General features: G+C 32.0%; 1 protein-coding gene across 1 annotated transcript; it reads left to right on the plus strand.

The window, feature by feature from the left end:
- Positions 1 to 518: 518 nt before the first annotated feature.
- On the plus strand, positions 519 to 27902 carry LOC120336912 (protein PALS1-like). The gene is made up of 18 exons (XM_039404695.2): positions 519 to 1068; positions 1724 to 1839; positions 6052 to 6106; positions 6350 to 6888; positions 6963 to 7048; positions 8700 to 8798; positions 8877 to 8998; positions 9655 to 9767; positions 10567 to 10665; positions 14326 to 14403; positions 15225 to 15395; positions 15931 to 16056; positions 16510 to 16653; positions 19258 to 19460; positions 20370 to 20512; positions 21317 to 21478; positions 22412 to 22614; positions 23632 to 27902. The coding sequence occupies exons 1-18, from the start codon at positions 921 to 923 to the stop codon at positions 23917 to 23919; spliced, it is 2895 nt and encodes a 964-aa protein (XP_039260629.2). The 5' UTR covers positions 519 to 920; the 3' UTR covers positions 23920 to 27902.

Genomic DNA, 27902 nt, shown 5'->3' on the forward strand with positions numbered 1-27902 from the left:
TTCAATATTATCTTTCTGTAGTAACTGAGCAATGATGATATACCATACACCAGCGTATTTGTTTATGACTATTTAGCCCTAATAATTATGACACATATATAATAAAGCCATAAATAATCATCTTGTCTCATTTATATGCTGTAATGTTGTAGTGAAATAAATTAAAATAGTCTTGTTTAGATTTTATTTATTATCTCTCAAAATAAGGACTGTGATTACTGACGAATATGCTTTATTTTATTTTTTATATAGAAGTACGGTAAAGTTGCCACCACAAATTGGCGATAAATCAAAATGATATTCTTTTTTAGATTTTATCTATTTTTAAACTGTTTAAATATACTTTGATATTGTTTTGTTCCTGCCATCGAACACACACCTCGTGACACACCTCTGGTAGAAATTTGATCTGGTCCACAAGAGGTATAAGAATTTTATCTCTGTATTTTGATATTTAATGATAATAACACTGTCATAACCAACTTGCAGTGTAAGTTTGAAAAATCAAGTCTATCGTAGATATGAATAAAGCATATTAAAGTTGCTTTATCATGTGACCATACTTGATAATTTCTGACATTCTGAACTGGGGTTCCTGTTGAGTCTATATTTGATATATAGTATATCATATTGTGTTCTTATTTGATGTAATACCACTTCATGCGACGTTTTAAACGTATTTATAAAAAGCCACAGTTTTATCGACAAGGGTAATCAACTCGGCGTTCTTGTCAGTGTTTTCAATGAGGGCATTAACACCACTTTGGAATTTGTTAAATAATGAAAGTTTTATTGAACGAACAGAAAAAATGACCGTCACAGCAATACAAAGTGCTGTTCAAATAGTCTCCATTCTTAACATAACACTGACATATCTGGCAGGAGTCTCAGAGTAGGCTATCAAGATATTGTCAGTATGGATGGATGTGTATCAAGGCCAGAAATATATTTATAGAACTGGTCTGTTTGTTTCTCTAAATTTGTGCGAGTTAGTTATTCAAATGGATGGGCTTGCAGGGTACATAATTTTGGTTGTCAGCGATGTAAATCATAAAATATGTCTGTTTGGTAGGTTTGTATTCTTTTTTATATTCAATCTTTTGTACATATTTAGTGTTCATCTCTTTTCCATTTTATTATTAGAGTTTAGAAATTGAAAATGCTTATTAATATAATATTCAAGTCTTCTATCAAATTTTTTTTGTATCAAGTTGAAATGAATTTTATGCAATTTGTGATATGAATAATGATTTTAATGATTCTTTTGTATCATAAACACTATAATCTAAATATTCCTAAACAATTTCTTTAAAACAGAATTTGATGTTGCTAGGATAAAATAATTTCATGAAATATAATAGGTTGTTCTTATATAATTGTAAATAGTGACTACAATTTTATACATTGAGTTTTTATTAATTCAAGACTTGCTTTCATTGCCTGGTTGCAATTATCCCAATTAATAAAAACTGTAGAAAAGTGGCAACATTATTTGGACCTTCATTGATTTAATTGTTCGATTGTCAAACACTTATTATTTATTTACTTTACTGTCTAAATTTTATTGCAATTTTGGGCTCATGTAACACTTTTTTATCTTACTTTTATAGTTAGCCTTCTCACTCGTGCTATTGATAAAATTTAAATTCTGTTCCTCATCGTTATATTATAGAGTACTTCTTTAATGTTTTGCTATTCTTTCATCAACTTCATTTCTTTATAGGTTCTCCAGCACAAAAAGAAAGAGACGATTTGAAAATCAAGGATAAAATTGTTGAAGTAAATGGAAAAGATATTTCCAATTTCACCTACGTTGATATTTTGAAATATATTCGGAATGTAAGTTTGTTCAAATATGTTTGAATATTTTCGATTTTATACAAGTATACTATTAAATTGCTGATTCAAAAAATGATTCCTATTTATTAGCAATCGCATTTTATGATTGGTACTGTTTTGAGCATAGTTTTATATTCACCTTCATAAATGTTTGATTCATATACCGGTAGTTGTATACTTTTCTAAGTTTTACATTCGAGGTTTCTAAACTCTTCAAACTCAGGACGCAAACACTATTATAATACGAGTCAGAAGGCTCGGCACAGAAAATTTGATTTTTTTACCATTGAAATACACTAATATTTCAATGTGATAAATTCATGATGTAGGGCACTGTCATATGAAAAATTATCATTTTGAAAACTGGCTTGCTTATATTTCTTTATTGGAGTGGAATCGTATGAATTTGCATGGACGACTGCAGGCATCTGATATCGTCTGATTTTTAATCCAAAAACAATCATTTTAACTTTTGATAGCTATCAAAATTCGTAAACCACTTATCAGCACTTCAATAATAATAAATAGATGGCGATTTATGCAAATTTTCTTTATCTATGTTCAACATAATTTAAAATATTTTATATTCAAAATCCAAGTAATTTAGTTGGTTTTACATCCATGGGCAACTACATTTATAGCATAGCAACATGGGAAGTATTGGAAACTTGTTAATGAATACTTCAGGAAGTCATTAATGTCATATATAGCCTATGCAATTGATTCAAGTTTCATAAGGAAAATTGATGATCCATTCAGAACCTTATATGGGCCATTCCAAGCAAAAGTTGAACTCCATCAATTTTTTAAAAAGTGTAGTGAAAGTAATTTTTTTTTATTTTTGATACCAAAAGACATTGGACTTTTATTGGACTGCATTCATTTCATCGAACAATTTAAAATATCACCCAGGTTTTTGATGGTTTATAAAAAATGGCCTGAAATGTAGAAATTTTGGTATAATTGACATATTTTGTGATGATTCCTGACACCTGATTCCTGAAGTGTTTGATTGTGTGATACAGTTATTTCATATGGAATTGACGCACTGGATTTAAGTTAATAAAGTTTGAATGTTTGCAGTGCTGTAGAACATTTCTTCACCCATTTAACGATTTATTACCAGAATTTTAAAAGATGATAGATGCCGCTATTCCGAAGTGGAAAAATGTCCTGTAGTGTCACGTCCTGTAGTGTCACATACAATATGCACATTATTGGTATGGATTTACAGTGTTACATTAAGTAACTTGAGCAACACATAGAGGGGTAGTTCAGCTACTGCACCAGAAAATATTATGGGCTCCTACTGTACCATCGCAAAAATTTACAGAACAACACAACGTACTGTTAGCGCATGGTGGATTTGCCGTCCTGTAGTGTCACGCTATATTTTACTATATTTTTTTTATCTACTTAGTAAGGTTGGGTGTAACTTTTGTGCAATTTTTTACATATTCAATAGAGCAACTGATTGGACAATGAAACAAAACATGTAGCTGTAAATGTGAAAATATATTGAATTTAACAACATGCAAAATTTCTGGAATTGTCCTGTAGTGTCACTTGGAATAGCCCATATATGATATTCTATTTTTGGAATCAAACTTGTTTAGAGTTTGAGATAAGAATACCTATACATAACCAACTGTATTAATCTGTGGTTGTTATCATTTCGCTCTATTCAGTTACTATGAAATACAAGGATTTTTTTTGCAACTGGCTTCTGCTGGCGATTTTTGATATATCCCAGGGGTTGCTCTGTTTTATTTTCAAGATGCTTCCAAGATGCTTAATTCAAGATGCTTTGCATAATTCAATAAATAAAAGTTTAGAACAAACTGATTTATAAAACCAGAGGTTCCCAAACTTTTTGCTCGTGCGGCGCCAAATTATCAGGAAAAGAAATTCATGGTGCACTTACACAAAAATAAATGTTTCTTTTAAATAAAACTTTAGTTTGTGATCGTTAATGTGAACTTTCGGCCTTTTAAAGTTTGTAAAAAAGTGTTCACTAGAATAAAGGCAAAAGGTCAACTCTCCTTTCTTGTCTCTGCCTGATTTTACTTTGAAATAATGAAAAATCACTCATGTTTGCCAAACTCGGTTCAGCAGATAAATAAACTACAGCTCACGAAATTGCAGCAAGTAGTGTTTACCTCTATTGTTAGGTAACAATAGGGGCGGACACTACATAACAAAAAAAACGACATAGAAAGGTAAAATAAATTCTTTGATTCATATATAGAGCATTTAAAAAAAAAATCAAAAAAACATTAATAAATAATACAATATGTAAAATATACAATCATATTATAGTTATGTTCAACACAATTCTGTTAATTTTCGCGGCACACTTAGCAACTCACCTTAGGGTATAGAGTATCAAACTGTTTTTGTCATATGTAAATCCATTACTATTGGCTCCTATTTCGAGCATAAAATAAGTGTAATCTGCTGATTGCCTCATCGTTAGAATTGCTGAGATCACAAAATTCCAGGAATTTTAAATATTTTTTCAATTAAATCAATAGCTGTACAATTTACAATTTTCTACAATTTACTAACTGAATGGAATGTGTAAAATTGAGTATGGATTAAAGTCTTTGATATATAATAGCATGAAAAATAATACAGATAATGTCTGGAACATATATTCCTATGTAATTTAATATTTTAGTTTGGATATTACTGTAGTAAAACTAAAACCTAAGTATCTTATGTTACATTTCTTGGGAGTCTTGGGATTGTGCAGACTGTGGAGAAGTGCAAATTTCGAATCATAATATGCGGTCTGCGAAGCAAGTTTTCAATTTTAATCCCTTGGTGTTGCGAAGCTTATTATACCTAAGTTCAATTATTATTTATGTCTATGACGTTATAATGCCCTAAATTTTTGTGCCTGCCAATATTACAAAGCTTATGTTCAATAAAGGTGCGGCCCGCGGTTTCACTCAGTTATTGGAAATCGGACCCTTCTGTATTGAAGCTTGCACACCCCTGGTTATAATGGACCAGAGTCCATCTTTGGTCTGGGTTCAGAGCTGTATCAGCTTTAGTTTTAATTTGGGTTTCTCATGTCTATTTTCAGTTTTAATCGTTGTAACCAAACTTACATAAATGCAATTTTTACAAAACCTCGAAATTCAACATAAGCAATTTTAGTTCTACTGCACCGATATAATAATTTCATTTGTTAAATACCATTTTCAGAATCACATTTTTTATTTGGGATTTTTTATTTAATAACATAGTTATTTGTGAAAGACTGATCTTTCCAGCCAGACTGTCTGCTGGTACTAGTGTTTAATTTTGTCAATCTATTTTAAGAGTTTTTTGTTGTGTTGCATTTTTGATCTGCTAACGTATATACACCTGCAGGCATTCTTACATTTTTGTTCTTGACTGATAAGGTTTAATTATGGGTTTGCAATCATTTTCAATCAGCAGTGTACTAGTGTAGTAAATTAGCTTGAAAGTTGCATAGAAATAGAAGAATATAGGCTATGTATTAACATTTTTGATCACCAGCAAGAGGAAGCTTAAACAGTAGAAATATTATTGTCTTTTTTTCCTGTTATAGTTTTCATAGTTGTTTATTGTATAAAGTAGAGAGGGATGTTCAGAGAATTTATTTTCAGAAATCATATAGATAATGGATGAAATTCTAAATTTTGCCATTTTTTTGCAGTGAAATTGTGTTATTATCACATTTTTACTCAGTAATAAATCCCTTTATATTGTATGCAAACAATACAGAATTCTAGTATTAATAACTATTGTGATATGTCATAAAAATATTCAATATTTCGTGGTGAAATAACATATCTTATTTTCGTTTTAATCCTTTACTTCAATCTTTATGCAACCCAAAAGCAATACTGTTTATTATTTTATTTTACTATAGTAACGGCATGAATTTCCTGGATCATTTATTCGGTTTATCTGAAGCATCTAATTAAAAGGGAATTCGAAAATTTAGGAAGTTTAGAAAACTTATGAAATTACAAACTGTATTTATATAATGTCTTCCTATGGAAAGTAAATATAAAAAATTGAAATATGGATATGGATAATATTTTTAGTCATATAGAGAAAAAAATTTCACGTTCATTAACTATCACATATATGTACAATATTTTTAACAAACTTTTGAAGAGAATTCTGTAATTGTCTTGTCATTAAAAATCTAAAATATTTTTCATTTTTCAGTGCATTGATTCTAAGAAAGTGTCACTGAAAGTAAAGCGCAATAAACGCAGTGGAGGTTTGTGCTCTGGTATTTTTATGATTGTTTACAATGCTTCTTCCAAGTCGTAAACATCAAGATTTTCACAAAGACAGTTAAACTGATGCTCACAATCTAATATTTCACTCATCAGTTCTCTCAAAGCAGAGTCACAGAGTGTTGAGACATCAATATTTGTTTTCTAAATTTCAATGTCATGTTTTTCGCATGAATTAAATTCTGTTCGAAATTTTAATAATCAAATTAAATTTATTTTTCCAGTAATCGCATGCAACAACATACCACCTGGAAAACGTGCAATAGCTCTTGCAATTGAAAGTGAAGCAACATTACGACTTTTACGATTAACGAAATTAAAACTTGTAAAGGCAGTTCATATTGGAAATATACCAGAAAGTGTTGCGGATGTTATACGAGGACCTATCTATATTACTGACTTTCCGAATGTAAATGAATTTCAAGATCATACGGATGGTATTGACAAGGCCTCCGCTAGAACGTTGACCGAAGTCAAATCAACATCTCAAAGTGAATTTAGCTCAACTTCTGATATTTTAACTTCTACCAAAGACTCTTCAAAAACTACTCGGAATATGGCATCTGCTGTTATGCATCGAGGAGGACATGCTAATCATTATGGTAATGGTCAAATCAATATGGACGAATCTCACACAGAAATGGCAGTTGACTGTCCTCCGTCCTATGTAGCTGCCCATCCTCCAAATGGTGGAGTAAACACCCCAAGATTGGAAACTCCGCCCCCAACTCCTCTTGATTCTGAACTGATGCAAAGTCAGAAGGTCAGTACTTATCTGTTTATACAATACCTATAATAAAAATGTTTGTAATTAGTACGAGAATATATTTTATGTAGGTAAATGTAGAGAAAGATCTTCATGCAGCTGCTATAGCTGCGTCATCGTTACCTCAACCGGAGATGGATCTGACCAGGATACACAGGTATGAGATTTTACAAATACTCTCGGAATAATTGAATTATTAGATTTAATCACAATACTATTATTATTAACTTACAAACAATGGTTATTATATGAAACAACTATACGAGGTGCGGCTAAAAAGAAACGGGACTGACGTTACAGATTGCGCAACACGATTAAATATCGGTAATCAACACTTTTGCAGTGTTGCATAATATGTGTTCTTTGTTTAACAGCTGTTTTGACACAATATCGCAATTATTTTTGCTTTTCAGGATCCATAAGTGAATGTGATAAATTTCTTGTTGAAAAAAAATGCTGTGCGAGGTCTGATTGAGTTTTTTGGCGATATGGGGGTTCAATTGAAGAATGTCGATTGAGCAAAGAATTAACATTAAATTTTGTGTTAAACTTGGAAAAATGCATGTCAACTCGGCATGCATTCAATCGTTGAGCTTTCTGCTCCTCAGTCAACTCAAGAGCCTTTGGCATCATTTTGGCACACACCTTTCGCATTCCCAAAGTGTCAACCAAAATGGTGCGGACCGTTTCTTTGTCCATCCCAATTTCGTTGGCAATGACGCGAATTGTTAAGCGACGGTCACTGCGAACCAACTGTCAAACCTTTTCGATGTTGGTATCAGTAGTGGAAGTGCAAGGCCTCCCTGACCTCGGATCATCCTCCACATCCTCCCTGCCTTCCACAAATCGCTTGTGCCATTCAAAAACTCTTGTTCTGGACATGAAAGAATCTCCATAAACATCACGCAACATCTGCAAAGTCTCAGTCGCCGTTTTTCCAAGTTTGACACAAAATTTAATATTAATTCTTTGCTCAGTCGTCATTCTTTAATTGAATCCCCTATCGCCAAAAAACTCCATCAGACCTCGCACAGCATTTTTTTTCAACAAGAAATTTATCACATTCACTTATGGATCTTGAAAAGCAAAAATAATTGCGATATTGTGTCAAAACAGCTGTTAAACATAGAACACATATTACGCCACACTGCAAAAGTGTTGATTACCGATGGTTAATCGTGTTGCACAATCTGTGACGTCAGTCCCGTTTCTTTTTAGCCTTACCTCGTAAACAGTGCTGCATGGAATGAATGTTTGTTAGATTTTTTGGACACGAAAGTTGGCCTATGATTCTTTTTGCTAAATTGTGGTTGTTGTGAAAAATTCTTTTCTCTGAAACTAATAGGGTACTCTCGTAGTATGTGAACCAAGATGGCGGACACCGGAACAAAGTATGTGTACCAGGTTAGGGTTAGGCTATAATTTTAGGTACAAATACTACAGGAGTCCCTTAGCTCGTCCCCGAACTCATAATAGAACTAAAATGAGGAAAATTGGAATAAAATTATGGCCTAACCTTCACTTGGTACACATACTATGTCCCGGTGTCCGCCATCTTGGTTCACATACTTCAGAAGCACCCCTAATAGACCAATGGATTTCAGTACTCGAAGATGGAAAGAGTTACCAGAATGCTATTGCTTTTATTTTTTAAGTTTTTCGAATATGGCATCTGGTAAGCTTTTTTCAACATTATTTTCTCTATTCAATATGTTCGTACAATACAATCTCCAATACTAATATCAAATGAAAACTCTTAGCTAATTGACTTCATACACAATTTTGAAAAAACATAATTTCTGTTAAAGAATGAGAGAATCTATGAGGAGGAAAAAAGAACTTGAAAAAAGAGACAGAAAAGTCCGTCAGGATATGACTAAAGAAGATAATGCAGAAAAATTAAGAAAGTATGTTTATTAACTAAATATTGTTAGTAAGATAAAGTAAAATTTTATGATAATTACTATTCTGCACTCATTGAACAGAATGAAAACAATGACACCAGAAGAGGAAGCAGCGGCAAATAAAAAAGGTGTTTTTAATCTTGGATATGAAGATGATGATACGTCTGAAGCAGAATCTTCAATACAAGAACCGTCCACATTAAGTATGGCTTATTCTGTATAGTATAATTCAGTTTGGCTGATGGTAACTCTATACAGCATGTTCAAACAATTCATCCTAAGCAAAATTCATAATATTTGAAAATTGTTCTTAAGGAATAGATAGTTTGAATTTAATTTGCAGTCATCAACACAAGGTGATGATAATCAGGATTTGTGTCAAATTTTAACAAATTTGTTGGGTGTATATTCTAAAAAAAAATTTTCTTCTATAAATCATATTCAGAAACATATTTAATCGCAACTGGAAATTCTAGAATACCAAAACTGGTCGAAATTTTGAAAATCTCTGTATTAATATTATTAAAAGAGAATATTTTTTAATATCTTACCTAGCAGTTTTTTATTTTTTCATTTTTTGTTCTTTTATATCAAACTGGATATATCTACTTGGATATGACTTTTTCCAAATTTACCTGGAACTCAATGTTGATGTGGTCTATAAAAAATGCAACCCAACTCAAACTCTATAAGCCATTGAGGTTTTTTGATGTGAACTCATCTATGAACATCAGCTCATGCAGTAGAACTCAAAGCCCCAGCTCCAACAAAACGCCAGGGCTTCATACCTGGTTCAGATAGCTTGAAAGTGTTTTTCTTGATATGATAGACTTCATCTAACTATCAAACTATCATTTAGATATTGAAGGTGTGTTTGCTGCATTACGAGAAATATCCAGAGAAACGAATGATCCCTCCATATCTGCTGATCTCAAGTTTATTCAAAGCATGATGCACAATGATACATTTCAAGTAAGTTATTATATAATTTTATTTATTTTTCGATTCTAACAAAGAATTTGTCTTGGTGCTTTTGTTCTGCTCAAGCTGAGTAGACAAGAATTGAATATTTTTTTTCGAATCAAGATTAAATAGCTAGATTTGCGAGCTGGTCGTTAGATCTGAACCATCAAATTGCAAAATTATTTGTGCTTATTAAGATTTCAATGATTTTTTAGCGAGATCTGACAAATAGCATTTACTATGGCATATTCACTTTGTTTGATCGGTAGCATCTAAAGCAGGACCGGCCGGTCGGGCAAGGTTTTTGGACCATTGTCCAAAACTTTTGCTCACCTGCACTGACGGGCAGTATGACACACAAAGTTACATTTTATGAACAATATTTACAGTGTTACAAAAGCAAAAGTGGAAAACAATAGGCCTCGTGCCAAAACTAACTCAACAAATTCTTTGAGCTATTTTTTAGCTAAAACATCAAAATTTGGTTTAAGTTTGGTTGTGGCAGCATCAGGCGAGACAGATTGAATTACCCAATGGGTCGGATTTGACCTGTGGGTCATCGTTTGCCCATGTCAGATTAAGAGTGTATTCAAATTTTGGGGTGTTTCTCTTTCATCCATACCAGAAAGCTTCTCTTAGCCATGATTTTGACATTTTTGGGGTATAACGGAGTTTACTACTGTATGACAAGTACTTGTGGTTCCGCTTTATCACAAATATAGGTGAATGATTGATTTTATCCTTTTTCAATCTTATCTATGAAAAACATGTGAGAAATAATCTTATATTTTTATCAATTATTAATCAGGAGTCTGTTGATCTTCACAATACAATTTCAAAGAAAACTGTTGAAGCAAAAACATTGTGTCTACCTGTACAATTGAACGTTTCATCCCTTATTGATGAGGTTTGTTAATGTTATTGTTATGTTTTATCTTTGACCTAATTATTTTAGAACAGTGGTTTTCACTCAAACTTTCAGGATACAATATCTTTCAACACTACATGGTTTCCTGCTTTACAATAAAAAATGCATTTTGTTTTTAATAGGTTTTCATCAGTTATTTTGTTCTTCACATTAATAATAAAAAGCAAAAAACGAATATACAAAAATAAATGTATTACGGTCAAGAGAATTAAACAAATCGATTTACTTTAATTATTGGGATCGTCACAAATGATACCTGGTCAGGATTTTTTTCTCGTCTGCCCAAGAAAACCACTCTATGGCCTTTTAGAGAGGGACCCACTTTGAGAAATCCTCTACTCAAATAACATATCTATCAGTTGTGGGTACATGAGATTAGCTACCTAGTACATGATTATCCTTCCTGTATGGCTATGCACTGGTCAGTCCCAGTGTGTATAGCATAATGCAACAATGCTCTGACAAAGTAATTATGACTATATTTCCAATACAATTCAAAAAATTATTAGTGAAGTATTTTGTCTTGGTTTTATTTGTTTGTAAGTATTAAGTTTATTTGTTCAGTTCTGTCATATATCATTTTTTTTTTCTAATATTCGGGTCAGCAATGCTGAAAATTAATTGAATAGGTATTCGAAACTATTCGATATTTGAAATCTTTAGAAAATTTTAGAAATTTTGTAATTAGAATAGTTTTATTTGAAAATTATCATTTTGAGCAATTGAAGTCACAGAATGATAAAACCAATCAATCTTTCATTTTATTTTTCATTTTATAAATTTCACAGTCATTGAATATACATGAACTTTATTATTTTTTTCTGTTAAATATCACCAATTTAACATACTGTGTGTTAAATATTCCATACTTAAAATACCATGAAAAGTTGAAAAGCATTTTTAATTGAAGGTTATTCCTTTTTGGCTATTCCTAATCCAAATATATTTCTATTAAAAGCCATATATTAGTATAACAAGCTGTTTGTTTTAGTAGGCCTATAGCTTACTTATAGTATTAATATTTTCCTTTGATCAAGTCCGGATAAAATAGATGATTCAGTTGTGTATTCGGTAACGTTCTCAAGTTTAAATCCAGATTATCTTCCCAATATACACGTATGAAGAATTCTGTGTATCTGTGTTAGCTTTTCATGTGAGATATGATTAGTTTAGCCCAATGCAATCCACGACTGCGTATGCATTTTCTTCGCAAAAGACCATTGTCTGTCGGATAGCTTTTAATTATGAAAAGACGTGTTTTGTTTCGTTTACCTAAATATGATTACTATATTGGAATCTAGATAGATTTATAATCATTGAATTTAAAATTCATTGAATTTGAATAAAATAAAATACTCAAACAATAAAATACTTTGAACCTAGTATATCTAATCATGCATCTGAAATTCGGAATATTTGAGAATCATGGCTTTTCTATAAACTTTACAGAATGTTTTTTATTTTTTAGTTTTTTTTTTTTGTTATCACAATATTTTTAACTACTTTAGTTTATTGCTTTGTGATACTCAACTCAACCGCTTAGGTACTTTCAATTTATTATTATGTGAACAAATATTCAAGGAATGTCTGGGTAAATAGTTTAGCATAGTGGGCTGGTTGCAAAGTTGAAAAGAGCACTTTACTTTATCTGCTATACTGCCCACTCTATGTTGAACACTGTTTTAAATATTGGTTCATGCTTAATAAAAGGGTGAATAATTCGAAACATTATGCTAATCCCTAATTTTTTGTGATTTGAAGTGTATTAACTTCAGAGCCATTTTCAAAATCAAATTGGCTAATTTTGATATTGGTTTTGATTTTGGTGAAATTACATGAGAATTTAAAGTATAAATATTATTATACGTTTAGTAATAAATTAAAACTAAATAAATAGAATTATCCATTTTTTTAGAATAATTTTTAAAAGTGCAAGATTCTAAAAATGGTGCATAAAACCCTTGCATTGCATTTAATAATATTTAGCCATGGTACTCTTTTCTTTTTTCAGGTTACAACTTTTTCATTAATAGTTCAAGTATTGAGTAAAATTATCATGACTGCGGTTTGAATTTGACATCTTAAGTTAATGTAGACCAATTGCAGAATGTAACACTTGAGATACATACAAGTGTGTTGTGTGAATTTCTACTGCACGGTCCACTTAAGGAATGTAGACCTATTCACGACGTCATTCAAAAAAATTTTAAATAGTAAAATTGTTAAGCAACCATCAGGTTACTGAAAGCCGGTACTTATCCTCCGCAAAATGTTATGTGGGTGTTTGTCACTAATTGGCTACTAGGTATAGGACTTGATGATGTGAGGCAGAAAAGATCTGGGATCTACAGAAATTTGGATCAATGACCTATTCTGCCTAGATCAGAAACTTTTTCAAATTTTGCTATCTAGTTATCTTGCTTGCCAAATATGTATAAACTATATAATGAGGTTTAAATTAGGTATATTGTGCAAAAAATTTTTGTCCTAAATTTTCAATGCCTACTTTTGAGGAGTTTTTTTTCGAGGAATGCTACTAGAATATTATGTTATTTTTTTTGTTACAATGTTAATAAGGATACATACAGACGTTGTAATCAGGATATCATATAGAGCTGTTATAAGTTAAAATTGATGGGACGTGCAAAGATGTTCCATGGAAATGACTGTTTTTGGTTGTTTGATTGTGTAAATCTTTAAAAAGATGGTATGAGAATGGCAATTGAAAATTGTTACTCTTATTTTCATAAATAACCATAAATATTTGGGTTCATTCAATTGAAGAAAAGGCATTTTATTAATCTGATATCATAGTCAAAATAGAGACCTATGTAACATTCCAAATCACAAAGGTATGTAATATAATCGTGTTCAATGGTGTATTCAGAAACAAAGACAGACACAGTCTATAATATCACATTGGTAGACTTCGTAAAACTGCTGAATGGTTTTGAAAAGAATATTTTATACTTCAGTGGTTGGCTAGTTTTTACAGAAGGTGTCACGGTATATCATTATGACTCACAGTGAATTTATGACTCACAGTGAATTGTATATGTATTGACGTATGGATGTTCCGCTTTAGTATAAAGAAGTATACTGATTGGATTTAAATAATCCTGTGGGAACTGAGGCTTTTAAATAACATATATGACATACCAGTTTAATTGTTAGTACGGTGTTGGTTATTTTGAGATTTGTTAGCTGCAGAGTTTTTGTGTAAAGAGGAACAGGAATGGCGAATAATCTATTATTTTGAATACTATCTGGAATAATATTTTATATATGAAATATACAGCATTCCGGTCTTCTAAATTGAGTCAGTGACAGTTCAATTGCTTAAAATATTAATGATACAAATATAATTATTCAAAGTCATTCCCAAAATCTAAAATATCAAATACAAGTAATTTTGAATTCTCTAATATTCGATACAATTTGAGAATACCCTTTGAAGAGTTGTGAATTATTAGTTGTTTGTAATTTAACTCTATTGCATTGAAAGTAGTTGACAAGTATTTCCAGTCAAATGAGCAAGTATGGATCAGATAGATATCTTACTATAATTTCTTTTTTAATTTTCTAACTGGTTTTAAAAACCTTTCTTTATTTATAGCAATTTTTATGATTATATTTTAGGCTGATGATGATTTAACATCAAGTAAAGATAGTACAGCAAGAGAACTGGCTGGTATATTATCAAAACATCATATGAGGGTGAGAATTTTTTTTCTTGTATTGTTTACTTATAACTTTATTTCATTGGGTAAGAAACCATAATTACACTTTACAATCATTAAACATTTTGATACCAGATTTCATTGCAATTAGCGGGTAGTCGCAAAGGACTAGAACTGGTCATCATCGTAAGTCTATGACACTGAAAATTGTTAATTTTTAGAGTAAATATTAAATATTGAACCAAAATCTATTTCTAACAGAATAACTTGGTAATTAGGCTTGTGATGAGGCAATGCTTCGACTAACTTTTTATTACAAATTTATAAGAAAATTCATTTTTCATTCACTTTTTACTCTAAATAGGGCTCTGTATAAGCAGCCACTGGGGGAGCTATTGTTTTTGAACGGACCAAAATTTTTCGCTATTGTTGTTTTCAAACAAATTAGTTGGAAATAAAATTATTTGTTAAATGTTAGTTACCATGATCCAAATTTCTATATATCTTTATTATTCTTTTGTAAAAAATGATTTGGAAAGATAAGTTGTGTCAATTTGTCATGATTAGATTCATTCGCAGTAACTCTGTATTAGTGAGCTCACACCAAGAAATTGTATGAAATAATTGTAATTGCCAATTCATGAATTCTGACGAAATACTGTTCATTGTCGTTATTTCAATCCTAAAATGAGATCAAAAAAGTTTGGTTTCAATAGGCGAGGGGCAATATAGAAAAAGTTTTTGAAATTAATAAACTAGCCAATAACAATAATATAAAATAACCAAACCATTATAAAAATTGTTATAACCATGAAAAATGATATAATAAACATGTTTTTTTTTTTTTGTTTAATTCAGGGTGTTATAAAAGCACACGATGGTGTTGCACAGTTTGCAAATATACCTCCACCGCATCCAAGCGCAACACAACCAGTGGATGCAGAAGATAATCTTCTATTACAAAATGCTGCAAAATATACAACAAAACCTGCTAAGATTGTTCGTGTCAACAAAACTAATATTCCACTGGTATATACATTTGTATTTTTTAACACAAACTTTTTTTCTATGTTGTTGTTGTTGTTACGTGGAAATCGCTTTCATGTCAACTTTGTACTTGAAGATGCAGGAAGCTGCCAGAAAGCTTTGAACCCAAGATTTCAATGCCTGAGTCCGACGCTTAACCACTTGGCCAACGCGCCCACGAAACAACAATTTTCCTTACATTTGACTAGATAACATTTGCTGATATTGCTGTGACCGTAAATTTATGTCCATATATTTGAAGTTATCCGTATCTATATATTTGAGTCCGTATATGCACAGCTATGTCGGCAAAATTCCAGTCAAATGTTAAAGAATTATTCTGAATGCCATATGAAGGTGTGTACGCGAAATATGTGACTTATGAAAAAACAGTGAAATATTGGGATGTAATATTGGGCATGTATGACTCGAAATAGATCCACTTTCAATAACAACAAAACTTTCTATTGGCAAGGATGTGAGTATAGTATTATATGGTTTGGGTATTTTTCTACACACTGTGCTATCTTACTATCAGGGAGCAACAGTTCGTGTAGAAGAGGAAGAAGGAAATGTTATCATCAGTAGATTAGTCGTCGGTGGAGCCGCTGAAAAGTCTAATGCATTACATGAAGGAGATGAGATACTGGAAGTCAATGGACAGGTTTGTTTCATTTTTTATGATTTTGGATTCGTTAAACCTCAAGGAGACCGAACTTCTAAATTTAAAAAATTGGGTCCAACTTTAGATTGGTGTAAGTTGAATGAAATTTTGACTCTAGCTTGCTTCGAACATTGAACGAAAATTTGGCGTATGCAAGCTTTTTCTAATTGTCAATTACGAATGATTAGTCAATCTAATTATTTTTTAATTATGACTTTGCCTGTTATTATTATAAGTCTAACATTTCGACACCCGAGAGCCGAAGATTTCAAAATTCTGGCTCTGATTCAAAGGAGGAAGAAACTCTGCTCTGAATCCAATATCAATAAAAAGCATGTCAAACTCAGACTCGACTCTATTTGGATATCTGTAGTTTTTGATTGCACCATTTATTATCAGAACAATTATATATCATAAATATTTAAACTTATTTGAATTTTTGCCGATTTTCAGCCAATGAGAGGAAAAGATGTCAATGAAGTAGGAGATGCTATAAGTGGAATGACTGGATTACTTAAATTTCTCATTATACCTGCTGAAGGACAATTAAATGGAAAACCTAATGCTCTCAATATTGACATGACCAAAGAACCAGTGGTGAATATCATAACCTTTCTAATGGGATTTATTTCTCCTTAGGTTGCACAATATGAAATAATCTCCTTTTAATTCATAGTATATATTTTAACTTTATTTTTCATACTGCCGTTCTTTATTGAATATTTTTTGTTTTTAATATTCCAATTACCAGCTAACTTCGTGATATTATCACAAGAATTTTGCTGCAAATGAACTTGGTAAAATTGCTGAATTTAAATATTCTAGCGCACTGATTCTCAAACTTTTTAAGCCGCGCCCTTTTTTTAGAATTTCTCAAGTCTCGTGCCCCACCTCAAAATTAGTAGCTAATAATTAGCTACAAATAACAAATAGTAAGGCGAAAGTGTGTTTTATTCAAAAAATACATGGCTGGAACTTAAATAAATGAAAAGTTTTGAAATGTAAATATCCAAAATATGACGGCCAATATCAAATCTAACGAATATTTTTATTTTTAATTACCTTCCCCACCCCTCAAAAATTTGTCTTTGGCCCACCACTGAGATCCACTGTTCCAACATGAATCACGTTTTAATTGAATGAGTCTTGAACCTGATATCTAATTCATAAAGAGGACATGACTGGCACACCTCATCCAAGAATGTTGTAAACATTCAAAATATCATTAATTTCATACTATTATTTTATGATAATTTTTCGATATTCATCTATGATTGGGATTTGTGTGAATACCTTTTTCCTGTGTCCCGATGTTTTTAATTTATCAGCTTTTAGTAATGGATGAGCGGTCAGTTAGAACTGCCTAAAACAATATTTTTATGGCATCAATTGATGGCGTGAACTGTGAAATAGACCTTAATTAACCTTGTGATGATTTTTAATACAGCTTCCCTATTTATATCAAGTCAAATTAAATCTCGATTCAAATTATGACTTGCTTGAATAGAATGAATTTATTAGAAATTAATTTTTTATTTTGAAGATCATACTCCAGCTAGAATATTTAGTCAAAGTCTTTCATGATCTTCTGTTAGAATTTACCATTTTAAAGCTATTCATGTATGCATCTCATAAGAGTCATATTCGCACATAGTTACATAGTTATTCGCACATAGTTAGATATTGTTAATGTGGGTATTTGATCTGTGCATAGGTCTCACTATAATCTCGTAATTTATACTACTCATTCTAATACAGAAATTATCAAAATCGAATATTTATACTCGGATTCGAGTCGAATTCAGGCATTTTTTGGACTCGGATTCGATTTCGAGTCCACGTCGTTTTTATCGAGTCTATAATCAATTCTGTTTTTACTAATTTACGCCTATGTTTGTACTTTTACCCCTATAAATCTCACTACATACCTTAACTAATTAAAACTCAAGGTTAAATATGTAACAATATCACTCATGTGTATTATAAACACTCCCAATAAAAACGACGACAGATATCCAGATAATATAACGCAAGTTAAAAACTATTGATAGCTTATAACAATGATGCGCCAGTCACCTTCAAACTATCTATCCTTTTTGGTATACATGTGGTACACAATAAAATATGTGTTAGCGCAATATTTTTGAGTTTTCGATTTGCGTAAATAAATATGAAACATGCGCAGGATTCACCCAAGGCGGAATCTCATCAACACCTATTTTAAATCGAATTTATTACGTGCAATCCTTTCTCTAAAAGGGAGCAATGGAATGCATGGAGCGTTTTAGAACGTTTTCTTGAACTACTAAATTGCAAGCATTGTATTGTCGACGAGTGGCATCTCTCTACCATTTGCACACGCGACATAGTAAATTTAAGGCTAGAAGTATCTGGAATTATGGGAAAGCCTTGTAGTCAAAAGCTTTTTATTTTTATTTTATCATATTGACATGTAAGAATTTCTTAAAAGCCGCCCAGAATTGAAGCAAGGTGGTGGGCTGGAGATCCAGTTCACAGGCAAGGCGCACATTGACCCACGTTTACGTTTGTGTTATGGCCGCCAAAAAAGAAGAAAAATATATTTTTAAATTGATCCAACAGCTATCTACGGAACCATTAGACAAAAAATATGAGCTACAACGGATGTTTGTGAGCGCGCGATGCTGTAGTATGGTCAAAAACGTGTTTTTCTACTTTTACATTGTGACGTCACGGACTCGGAGGATTCGACTCGAGTCCTTGACCTATTACTCGGATTCGTCGAATCTCTGTAATGTCGGACTCGTCCCATCCCTAGCAAATATGTTGTTAGATTGGTCATATGTGACGGAAACAAAAAATTGGCTCTGTTTATATAATTGGAAATTCTATAATTGGTAATAGAGCGTTGGGGAAGTGCGCATAGTCATCTCTATGAAATGCCGGAGAAAGGGACTGTTTAAATATGCAAAATAAACTTTCATTGTAGAGTCGCACCCATCATTTTTGCACCATTCCATGTCTGAGGAGTGCAATTTATGCGCGACTCGAGTATATACTACAATATATTTTTTACAGTTTAAAACTATGAGTAGTGCTGTCATTGTTATAAGACATTGACATCAATATTATGTGAGTAATTAGTAAGTTTTGAATTTGGTATTTTTGGATGTAATTTTTATTACATTGATGATCTTATTTAAAAACTTATTTTTTTTTCAGATGCATGTGCGAGCTCTCTTTGACTATGATGCATATGACGATATGTATCTTCCATGTCGAGAACTCGGTCTCTCATTCCAGAAAGGAGATATTCTACATGTAATGTCTCATGATGACCAGGACTGGTGGCAAGCATACAGGGAAGGTGACCAAGATCATCTAACTCTACCAGGATTAATACCAGGACAAAACTTTCAACACCAGTGAGTGTTATAGTTTATTACATCAAAGTAATTATCAAATAGTAGAAGATTGTTACATTATTCCAAGTGTTGGACTTGGTAATAGAGAATATAACAATGAAATTTTATAGAATACTTTACATCAGGGGTCGGCAACCTACGGCCCGTGGGCCGAATTCAGCCCGCGGAGTAATACAATCCGGCCCGCGACGTTTTCACTGAATTATAGTAGCAAAACAGCTGTTTTGACGATAATATTCTTTACGTAACAGAATTTATTGCGAGACGCGTGTAGACTAAATTATATTATAATCTAACAAGGATAAAATTTACAATTACCCGTTTAATTAGCCTATAATTTAACTATAATTAGACAAATGGCAGCAAAACGCAGAAAAGTTGATGCTAAGTGCAAAGGGTAAAATGATGCCGAAAATATTCAAATGGAATTTTTTGAGATGCAATGCAATGTCACTGCTTGATTTTTATTATAAAAAGTATCATTCGTTCGGTTTTCAACTTTCTAAAAATATGTGCGGCCCGCCGATGACTTGCAACCCTTATTTTGGCCCGCGAGCGACAAAAGGTTGCCGACCCCTGCTTTACAGTATTCCCAAAATTGAAGGTCCCGATATTTCAGCTCAAATTTTATTGGTTTTTTTCGCGTGTTGATTGGCATAAATAAATGTTTTATTGAACACAATCGATACTTGACATAAATACGGTAGTTCAGTTGTCACCACAATAACAGACACCAGCATGACAGTATCCAGCTTCAGTCCAGCTTTGTTCATCACCTGGACAAAATGTAAACGAGACAACAAGATAACAATGTAGCAAGATAACTATAGCCTATAGGTCATTTTATTACACTGGTCTGATGATCTTTTCGGGAAACCTTTTGTTAGAGCAATCTTAAATCTTTTTCAGACTTGAAGTTATCAGGTTGAATATTGAGAAAAAAGATGAACAACCTGAGGTTAAAAAAGGATTCATGTGTGGCCGAGGCAAACGACGAAAAAAGAAAACAAAAACAAAAAGGAAAGAAAACATGTTGGATAGTGTTAGTGAATGTGAGTAATATACCCCAGACCAGGGTGTCTCAAACTGGGCCCAAAGAAAGGGGTATAGCCAAAAATTTTCTAAGGGGGGGTTCTGAAATTTCTAATTGCTAAGTTAATTCGCAACAACTAGAAGGTGCTGCCCGAGACCGGAAAACATGGATTTTCAAAAGTTCTCAGGGTCTAAAAAATGTTTCAAGCGACGAAAAACTTCTATGTATAGTACAGATGAAAAAAAATTTACATTTCCAAAATGGCGAGGGTTTGAATCTTTGGAAGTGGGATGACTTACCACTGTTTGGGATCTATCAAACCCAACTTTTGAAGATAATTATCAAACATCCATCTGAGCAGATCATATTCAAGTTTTGCAACCTATACTTCTAACCACCTCTGCCACGGGCCACAGCAATAATTATATTTCTATCTTATGTAGGTACATAAAAGATAGGTTTTTATCAATTCTCCTATCAGTGATCAGTGATTGTTCGACATCTCTGGGTACAGACTTGAGATGCCACTGTGTCCTATTTAGATCAAACAATATTAGGTCATTTTATACAACTTCAGTCAATGCAAGATTTTGAGACCACGGATATAAGTCAAAACAGTACTAAGAAGTTGCCACTTGGAGCTAGCGAAATGGATTTTTTTTATTAGCATTCTCACAAAAAGTGATATCTGGAAGAAAAAAACATTTTCAATGTTATATCAATCATATTAAAAAAAAGTTGTTCATTTTTGCTGCTGTTTAGTTGTCGGTGGATGTTGTTATATTATGAAATTTCAAAATCTTAAAACACATCTTTTCTCCAGCTGGTGATGAAATAGAAGTATATGAAGAAATGGCTCTTTATCATCAACCTGAATCAAAGAAACGTCCAATAGTATTGATAGGACCTGCAAATGTTGGACGTCATGAACTGAGACAAAGGCTTATGGAGAATGATAGGGACAGATTTTCATTTGCCATTCCACGTAAGTAGTTGAAGAGACCTCGATTTTCAGAAATTCTATAATTTAATATTTTAAGTCAACCTTCAGAATGGATCAGATCTTTTTAATTTGATATGCATAATTAATTTTATATTTATCAGCGCAAACATATTACCTTACCCATGGTGTGCATGGCTGTGGGGTTCGGGAAAATCTTCCATCGACCCTGCCCCCGTATTGAAGCAAAATTGACTCTGAAACGGGGGTTAAAAAAAATTTTGTATCTTGTTCCCCGATTGTAAAAAAATTCTACCCCAGTTCTGAAAATTTGGATAAGAAAAAGTTTTGCGAATGCAAGTGTTCTTTGATAGACTGTTGAGAATTCTTAGTAATCATATTGCTTGAGTTGAGGGGAAATTCAGAATTTCGACCTACTTCCAGCAGTTTGAAAATACAACTCCCACACCTGTGAAAACATGTTCCGGTCCTATATTCCTGGTAGTGTAGCAGGCTATGCTGTAATCAGGGATGTTCGAAACGAATCGAATATTTCAATACATTCAAAATTTATAATATTTGATATACGAAAATTTTGAATTTAGGAATGATTTACCGGTAAGACATTATTATTTAAAAAATAGGGAGTTTATCGAGACATACGATATCTCAACTGGTATCATACAACAATGACCTCTTATATTTGTGCATTATAAGATGTGATCAACATGAAGATGTATTTTGATGGCATATGTAAATTTCCACATAAACTTTCCCTAATTTAGAATGTATTCCATATTTCATATACAAAATTCTTTTTTCAGAATGTATTCGAAATAGTAAAATATTTGGTTGTGACCATCCCTGGCTGCAATAGACCTTCAAAGCCCTTTCTTCTTGTCATATATAACTGACCTGCTGTGGTGCTTTGACTTATTACTAACTAATTCACCTTATTCAAAATATTTTATCTCTTAGATACAACTCGGCCAAGAAAGGACAATGAAGTAGATGGACAAGATTATCATTTCATTTCAATGAAGGATTTTGAAACAATGATTTCAGACAATGAATTTCTTGAGCATGGATCATTTCAGAAAGATTTATATGGCACAACTATCGGTGCAGTTCGCAAAGTCATCGATTCAGGAAAAATTTGTGTCATCAATTTGCATGCAGAGGTAGGAAGATTCGCTTTAAAATATAACATCTTGTTGTTGTAGTCTTTGTGAGATTCTTTCCCATATACACATGCAACTTTGCCGCACCAGAAGTGTGCGTACCAATATGGAGGTAACTAATTTTGTTTGCCTACTTCACATCAAGTTGTGTAAAGGGACTGAAGCGTATGGACAGGGGGTATATTCACTTGGCTAACACAGACAGTCCCCGAACTCGAAATAGAACTGAAATAAGGAAAATCGGAATAGAATTATGGCCTAACCCTAACCTGGTACACACTATGGGAATACTGTAACTTTTGTATAATTGAATATAAATGTACATGAACAAGTGTATATAACCAAAGTACAGTGATACCTCAATAGTCAAACCTAATTTGCTCAGGATTAGTGTTTGACTACCGATTTGTTCGATTACCGAAACTTTTTTTTCCCTAAGAAACAATGGTAAATATTTTAATTCATTCTTACGCATTCCAAAATACCCAAATATTAATAAAATGTGTATGTAAATAATAATAAATATCTCAATGTGTACATAATAAAGATTAAACATGCTAATAATAATAAAACAAGTTTTTTTGTGTGCGATGACATCATCAACATTAATGCGCATTTTGTGACGGTTTTAACTTTTAATTTATAAATTCTCATATTCGTTTCAACTGTCTTTGAAAAATTCAGATCAAAATAATATAATTGACCAAAAGTCTTACTTTACTTAAACCGTTACTCACTTTGATTCCTTCCAAGGTATTTTCGGAGTATTTCAATTCCAAACTATGAAGCAAAGTTATGATAATTTTACTTATGAGTCAATCTCATCATCGAGTATGGATATATTATGGACGCAGAGCTAAATTTTCAAATATAGGGCATTTCGAAAATATACTATTTCCATAACTATGGTATTCCATCTCGTAATTTGAAACATTTCGAGCCATTTTATCAATTTACATTCTCTGTGATATAAAAAGCTTGACTAATTTAAATTAATTTCTATCAATCTTTTTTTAGTCATTGAAATTATTGAAGAAAACATCTTTGATGCCTTATATTATATTCATTGCTCCTCCAACGCTCGAACGTCTACGTCAGAATGTTTCGAAAGAGGGAAAACAAATCAAAGAAGATGAATTAAGAAATATTATCGAAAATGCTAGAGTTATCGAAACAAAATACGCTCACTATTTTGACGAGACAATACGTAATACAGATCTTAGTCGATCCTACGCTGAACTCCTTAGACATATTAATAAACTCGACACAGAGCCACAATGGGTCCCTGCCGCTTGGCTTGATTAATCTTTTTTCAGTCTTTCAGAAAAATTTAAGGTTTCTTTTAATCTCTACGTTTTGAATAGTTTTTCATGCTTGTCCATTGGAGCTTTTAAAGAGAAACGTTTTTTTGTGTTTCTGATAGGCAATTTGTGTCTGTTAATGCATTATACAGCTTTGACACATGACTTTGCCCTGTGACTTTTAGTTGATGTCCAATTGGGTTAACTTCATCGGAAAAGTTTCGCATCCCATGTTATGCTCATATTTCAAAATCTTCTGTACACCTTTTCATTGGACATCATTGCCGATAGAATTCTGGTTAATACATATAATCTGAAAGTGGTACAAAACGAATTCTGTAATGTTGAGAAATTCAGTCTTCCGTCTTATGGTAACGCTCCATTTCTGATATCACCGGTCGTTTTTACCAGCTACAAGCGTAGTAGATATCTATCCATATACTATAACTTTGTTTACTATTTTTTTTTTCATTTCTCTATTTCTTCACACATTGCATATTTTATGCTAAATATAATAATAATAATTTGTAATTCTAACATGACTCACAACCTGTTTCGCAACAGGCTTTATGAACCATCTTCTAATAATTCCTGCATGTTTTTTTTTATTTTACGAATTACTATATACAATCATTTTTATATCGCTGTATAGCCAACTCTATTTTAGATATGAACGTTTTGTACAATGATAATATGGTACATATCGTAGCAATGGTACAGAATGGTAATGTAACATCTCACTTAATTCAATTTTGCCATATGCATAAGCCATTTTTGGCTAGACTTATCTTGAAGGTAAAGTAGTTCCATTATTGCATTATAAGTCGATGAAAGTGTGGCATTGAATTTTCTAATGCACACAAATAATATAAGTATGGATTTTAACTGTAAAATGGTTTTATATTATAAAGAACAAAAGGATAAGTATCATGAAAGTTTTTTTTTTTGATTCCTTCATAGTTTTAATGTTTTGTATTTTTAAATACATTTAAATACAGGTTTTAATAATGCACTCGAAGCATGTTTTAATATTCCCAATTGTGTTTTTAGTTTAATTTTTTAATCATAAAAGGTTTAATGTTAAAGGTAAAAGTTTTTTTTACAAATATATCAACCCAATGATTGCATAGAAAAATTCTAATGCTATTCAAATCACTACACCCAAATTTTATCCAATTTATTCGGGGGGTCGTGTTGCGAAAATCACTTGCAAATTCTAAAACTCGTACTCAATTTATTTGGATTTATATGCTCATCCCAATTGTATGAATACTCTAACCTTCTGCCGAAGTATTTATGAATCCCACTTCATATTTGATTAATGTAACAAACTTCTACAATTTCTGAATACTGCACTCCTGTTGCCCGTTTGTCAGGAAAGGGGCCACAAGGAAACATTACTTCATATAAACATCTAAATTGTGATTTTTATACTTTTTTTCGGACCAACTATTATAATTGTGATTTTAATCCATTGACCAATTTAAAATTTTATTTGTCAAATTTTATAACAATCAACAAAAATTTTATTATTGTTCAGCTCATAACAATCAAATTTATTGTGCTATACTATATAAACCATATCTGATATTGTTCAATAGCTGATTAGTTCGTTGGGCTGTAAATACTGGAATCTTAATAAGGTTATATCATTTTTGGGCAATTGAATGTCTGTAATTTTCAATTTTGACTAAACTTTGTTGCGATAAAAAAAGAAAGAAATTTTTAAAAATATTTGTCTAAAGCGTGTGAAATGATTTGACTGTATATTCTGGGTATACCCTAAACCCCAGGTAGTGAGTCAAATTGATAATAGAGCTAAGTTTGTCTCACTGACAGATGAGTATGACCTTGAGTCCATTCATTTAGATGACTTGAGTGACTTCCTCAACCTCCAAACCAGTTCATACAGTAATGTTACATAAAAAATTAAATATAGTAAGCTGTCCTTCAGGTGCCTTTTTATGTTTTTGTTTGTTTTAAACGTTCAGTTATGTATCTGCTGAACTTGGCTTCTGAGTTAATCGCTCATAGTGTTTACGTTTGGTCCTTCACTGCCTATCATTGTCTATTATTCAGTTTATTTTACATTAATCTACACCTATCAAGATTAACCCTAAATTTTTAAGCTGTTTTACAACAATTTGGATTTCAGTATTGGTGATTTTATACCCCACTTCTAAATTGGATTACATGTTTTTTTTATCTTGTGTGGTATGTTGCATAAAAGAACGTCTGATAAACTTTAAGTTGTTACAAAATTTGATATTTTATGAGTACGAGAACCTATCACAATTCACCAATAGAGATTCACTCTGGAAGTGAAGACAATTTGCATCTTTTATCAGTGCCAGAGTTACCTTGTGGCATTTGGGCGAACTTTTATTAATAAATTTGTGCTACTTTATTTCAATAATGATAAACTTCTTAGTGTTTTGTTTCTCTACCTCGCTTATCAATATATATTATGAAAATAATCATCCATTGTTGAGTTCATCCGTCTATGTCTATGGTATATTTTCTAAAGCTAGTTCATAAACACTATGAGTTTTATGTCACATTGACCTTCCTAATTGGACGTCGTCTTATGTAAAATTTTGACTTTTCCATTCAGATACCATAGATGAATCGCACCTATTTATGGACTTCCCTGTTAACTTGAGATTCAATTTAACCACATTTAGAAAATCCCTGTTTCCACTTGAATTCGGCTCATATTGAACATTTTATCACTTAAAAAATGCCATTTAATATGTATTGTAAAACATGCTCTGAGCTGGTATTTATAAATAGAGCATTTCGAGAATAGAAGTTTTGAGATAATATCAAGTATTTGATTTTGCAGTAACTTTTTATTTTGTTATGCATAATATAATATATATTATTATTTCGTTCTCTCTATTATCATATTACTTTTCGTTTGTTTCGTGTAGGTTTTGTATAATATTAATACATTAACTAACAAAAGTGCTATATTTTGATGTTTTTAATATGCGCCGACTATATACGGTACCCTTTTTTTTACAAAAATATTCTTTAAGGTTGTTGTCAGTGTTTGATAATGTATTATATATGTAGTTTTGATTTCTGCATGATCTAGCGGGTCTTATTAATTGTTGAAAACAGGTGAAGTTGTGATTAAAGATACAAAAGATCTATGGAGATCAGTAACAAAAGAATTTTGACCGTTTCCTAAGCCCAGTCTGGAGAAGACGCCAAACGTGTTAGGGTTTTATTTAATTTCGGACAATTTAAATTTTTCGCGTTGGTGTCTGGATCTCAATACTCGTACGTGTTTTTTTAAGAATAGTTAAATAATATAGACGAATTTTTATACAAAATTTGCCACATAATTATATTCAATAATAGTAATTAACCATTGGCATCTTCGGAATGACCCAAACTGATTGCTTTTGCCCACTAATTTGGCATTTTTTTCTTGGTCGCTCCAAAAAGTGTTGGTTGCAAGTTGCAACCAATATGTAAATGAACTTGGGAGCTCCAGAAGTATGCGCACCAAGATGGCGCATAACCTGAACATAGTATGTGTGTACCGGTTAGGATTCAGGTTGTACGACATCTTGGTGCGCATACTTCTGGAGCACCTAAACTTGGTTATTGGAATTGGCAAAGCCTACAAAATGTTCGTCGGAAATATAGTCCCTCGCTCTCCAGTATTTTGACAGTGGTCTTCTATGGATTTTTCTTAGATAACCCACGCGACTAATCATATTTTGTAACTGCATTTTTATTGTTATTATGAGAGTATTATATTACCAAGTATGGACTTAGTAACGTTCATCTAGCAATGCTCGATTCGTCCTTTGTCTGGATAAAATGTTGTAATTGTTTTGCATAGAGTACTTTTTATTTTATCTTATTCTTCTAATCGAGGTTCTTTATTGTCAAAAATTTCTTTAAAAAGCATTTACGCCCTTATTTACCATTTCATAATAATTATAATAAACCCTTCGTAAATAACACAAA

The sequence above is a fragment of the Styela clava genome, chromosome 2 (assembly GCF_964204865.1).
Source record: "Styela clava chromosome 2, kaStyClav1.hap1.2, whole genome shotgun sequence".
NCBI lineage: Eukaryota > Metazoa > Chordata > Ascidiacea > Stolidobranchia > Styelidae > Styela > Styela clava.

What these genes read in the sequence shown, in the direction of transcription:
- LOC120336912 (XM_039404695.2), top strand. Translation starts at nt 921, where the DNA reads ATGGATGTGTATCAAGGCCAGAAATATATTTATAGAACTGGTCTGTTT. An exon ending in GTTGGATAGTGTTAGTGAAT is followed by an intron (nt 20,513 to 21,316) that starts GTGAGTAATATA and finishes TCTTTTCTCCAG; the next exon opens with CTGGTGATGAAATAGAAGTA. An exon ending in TCATCAATTTGCATGCAGAG is followed by an intron (nt 22,615 to 23,631) that starts GTAGGAAGATTC and finishes ATCTTTTTTTAG; the next exon opens with TCATTGAAATTATTGAAGAA.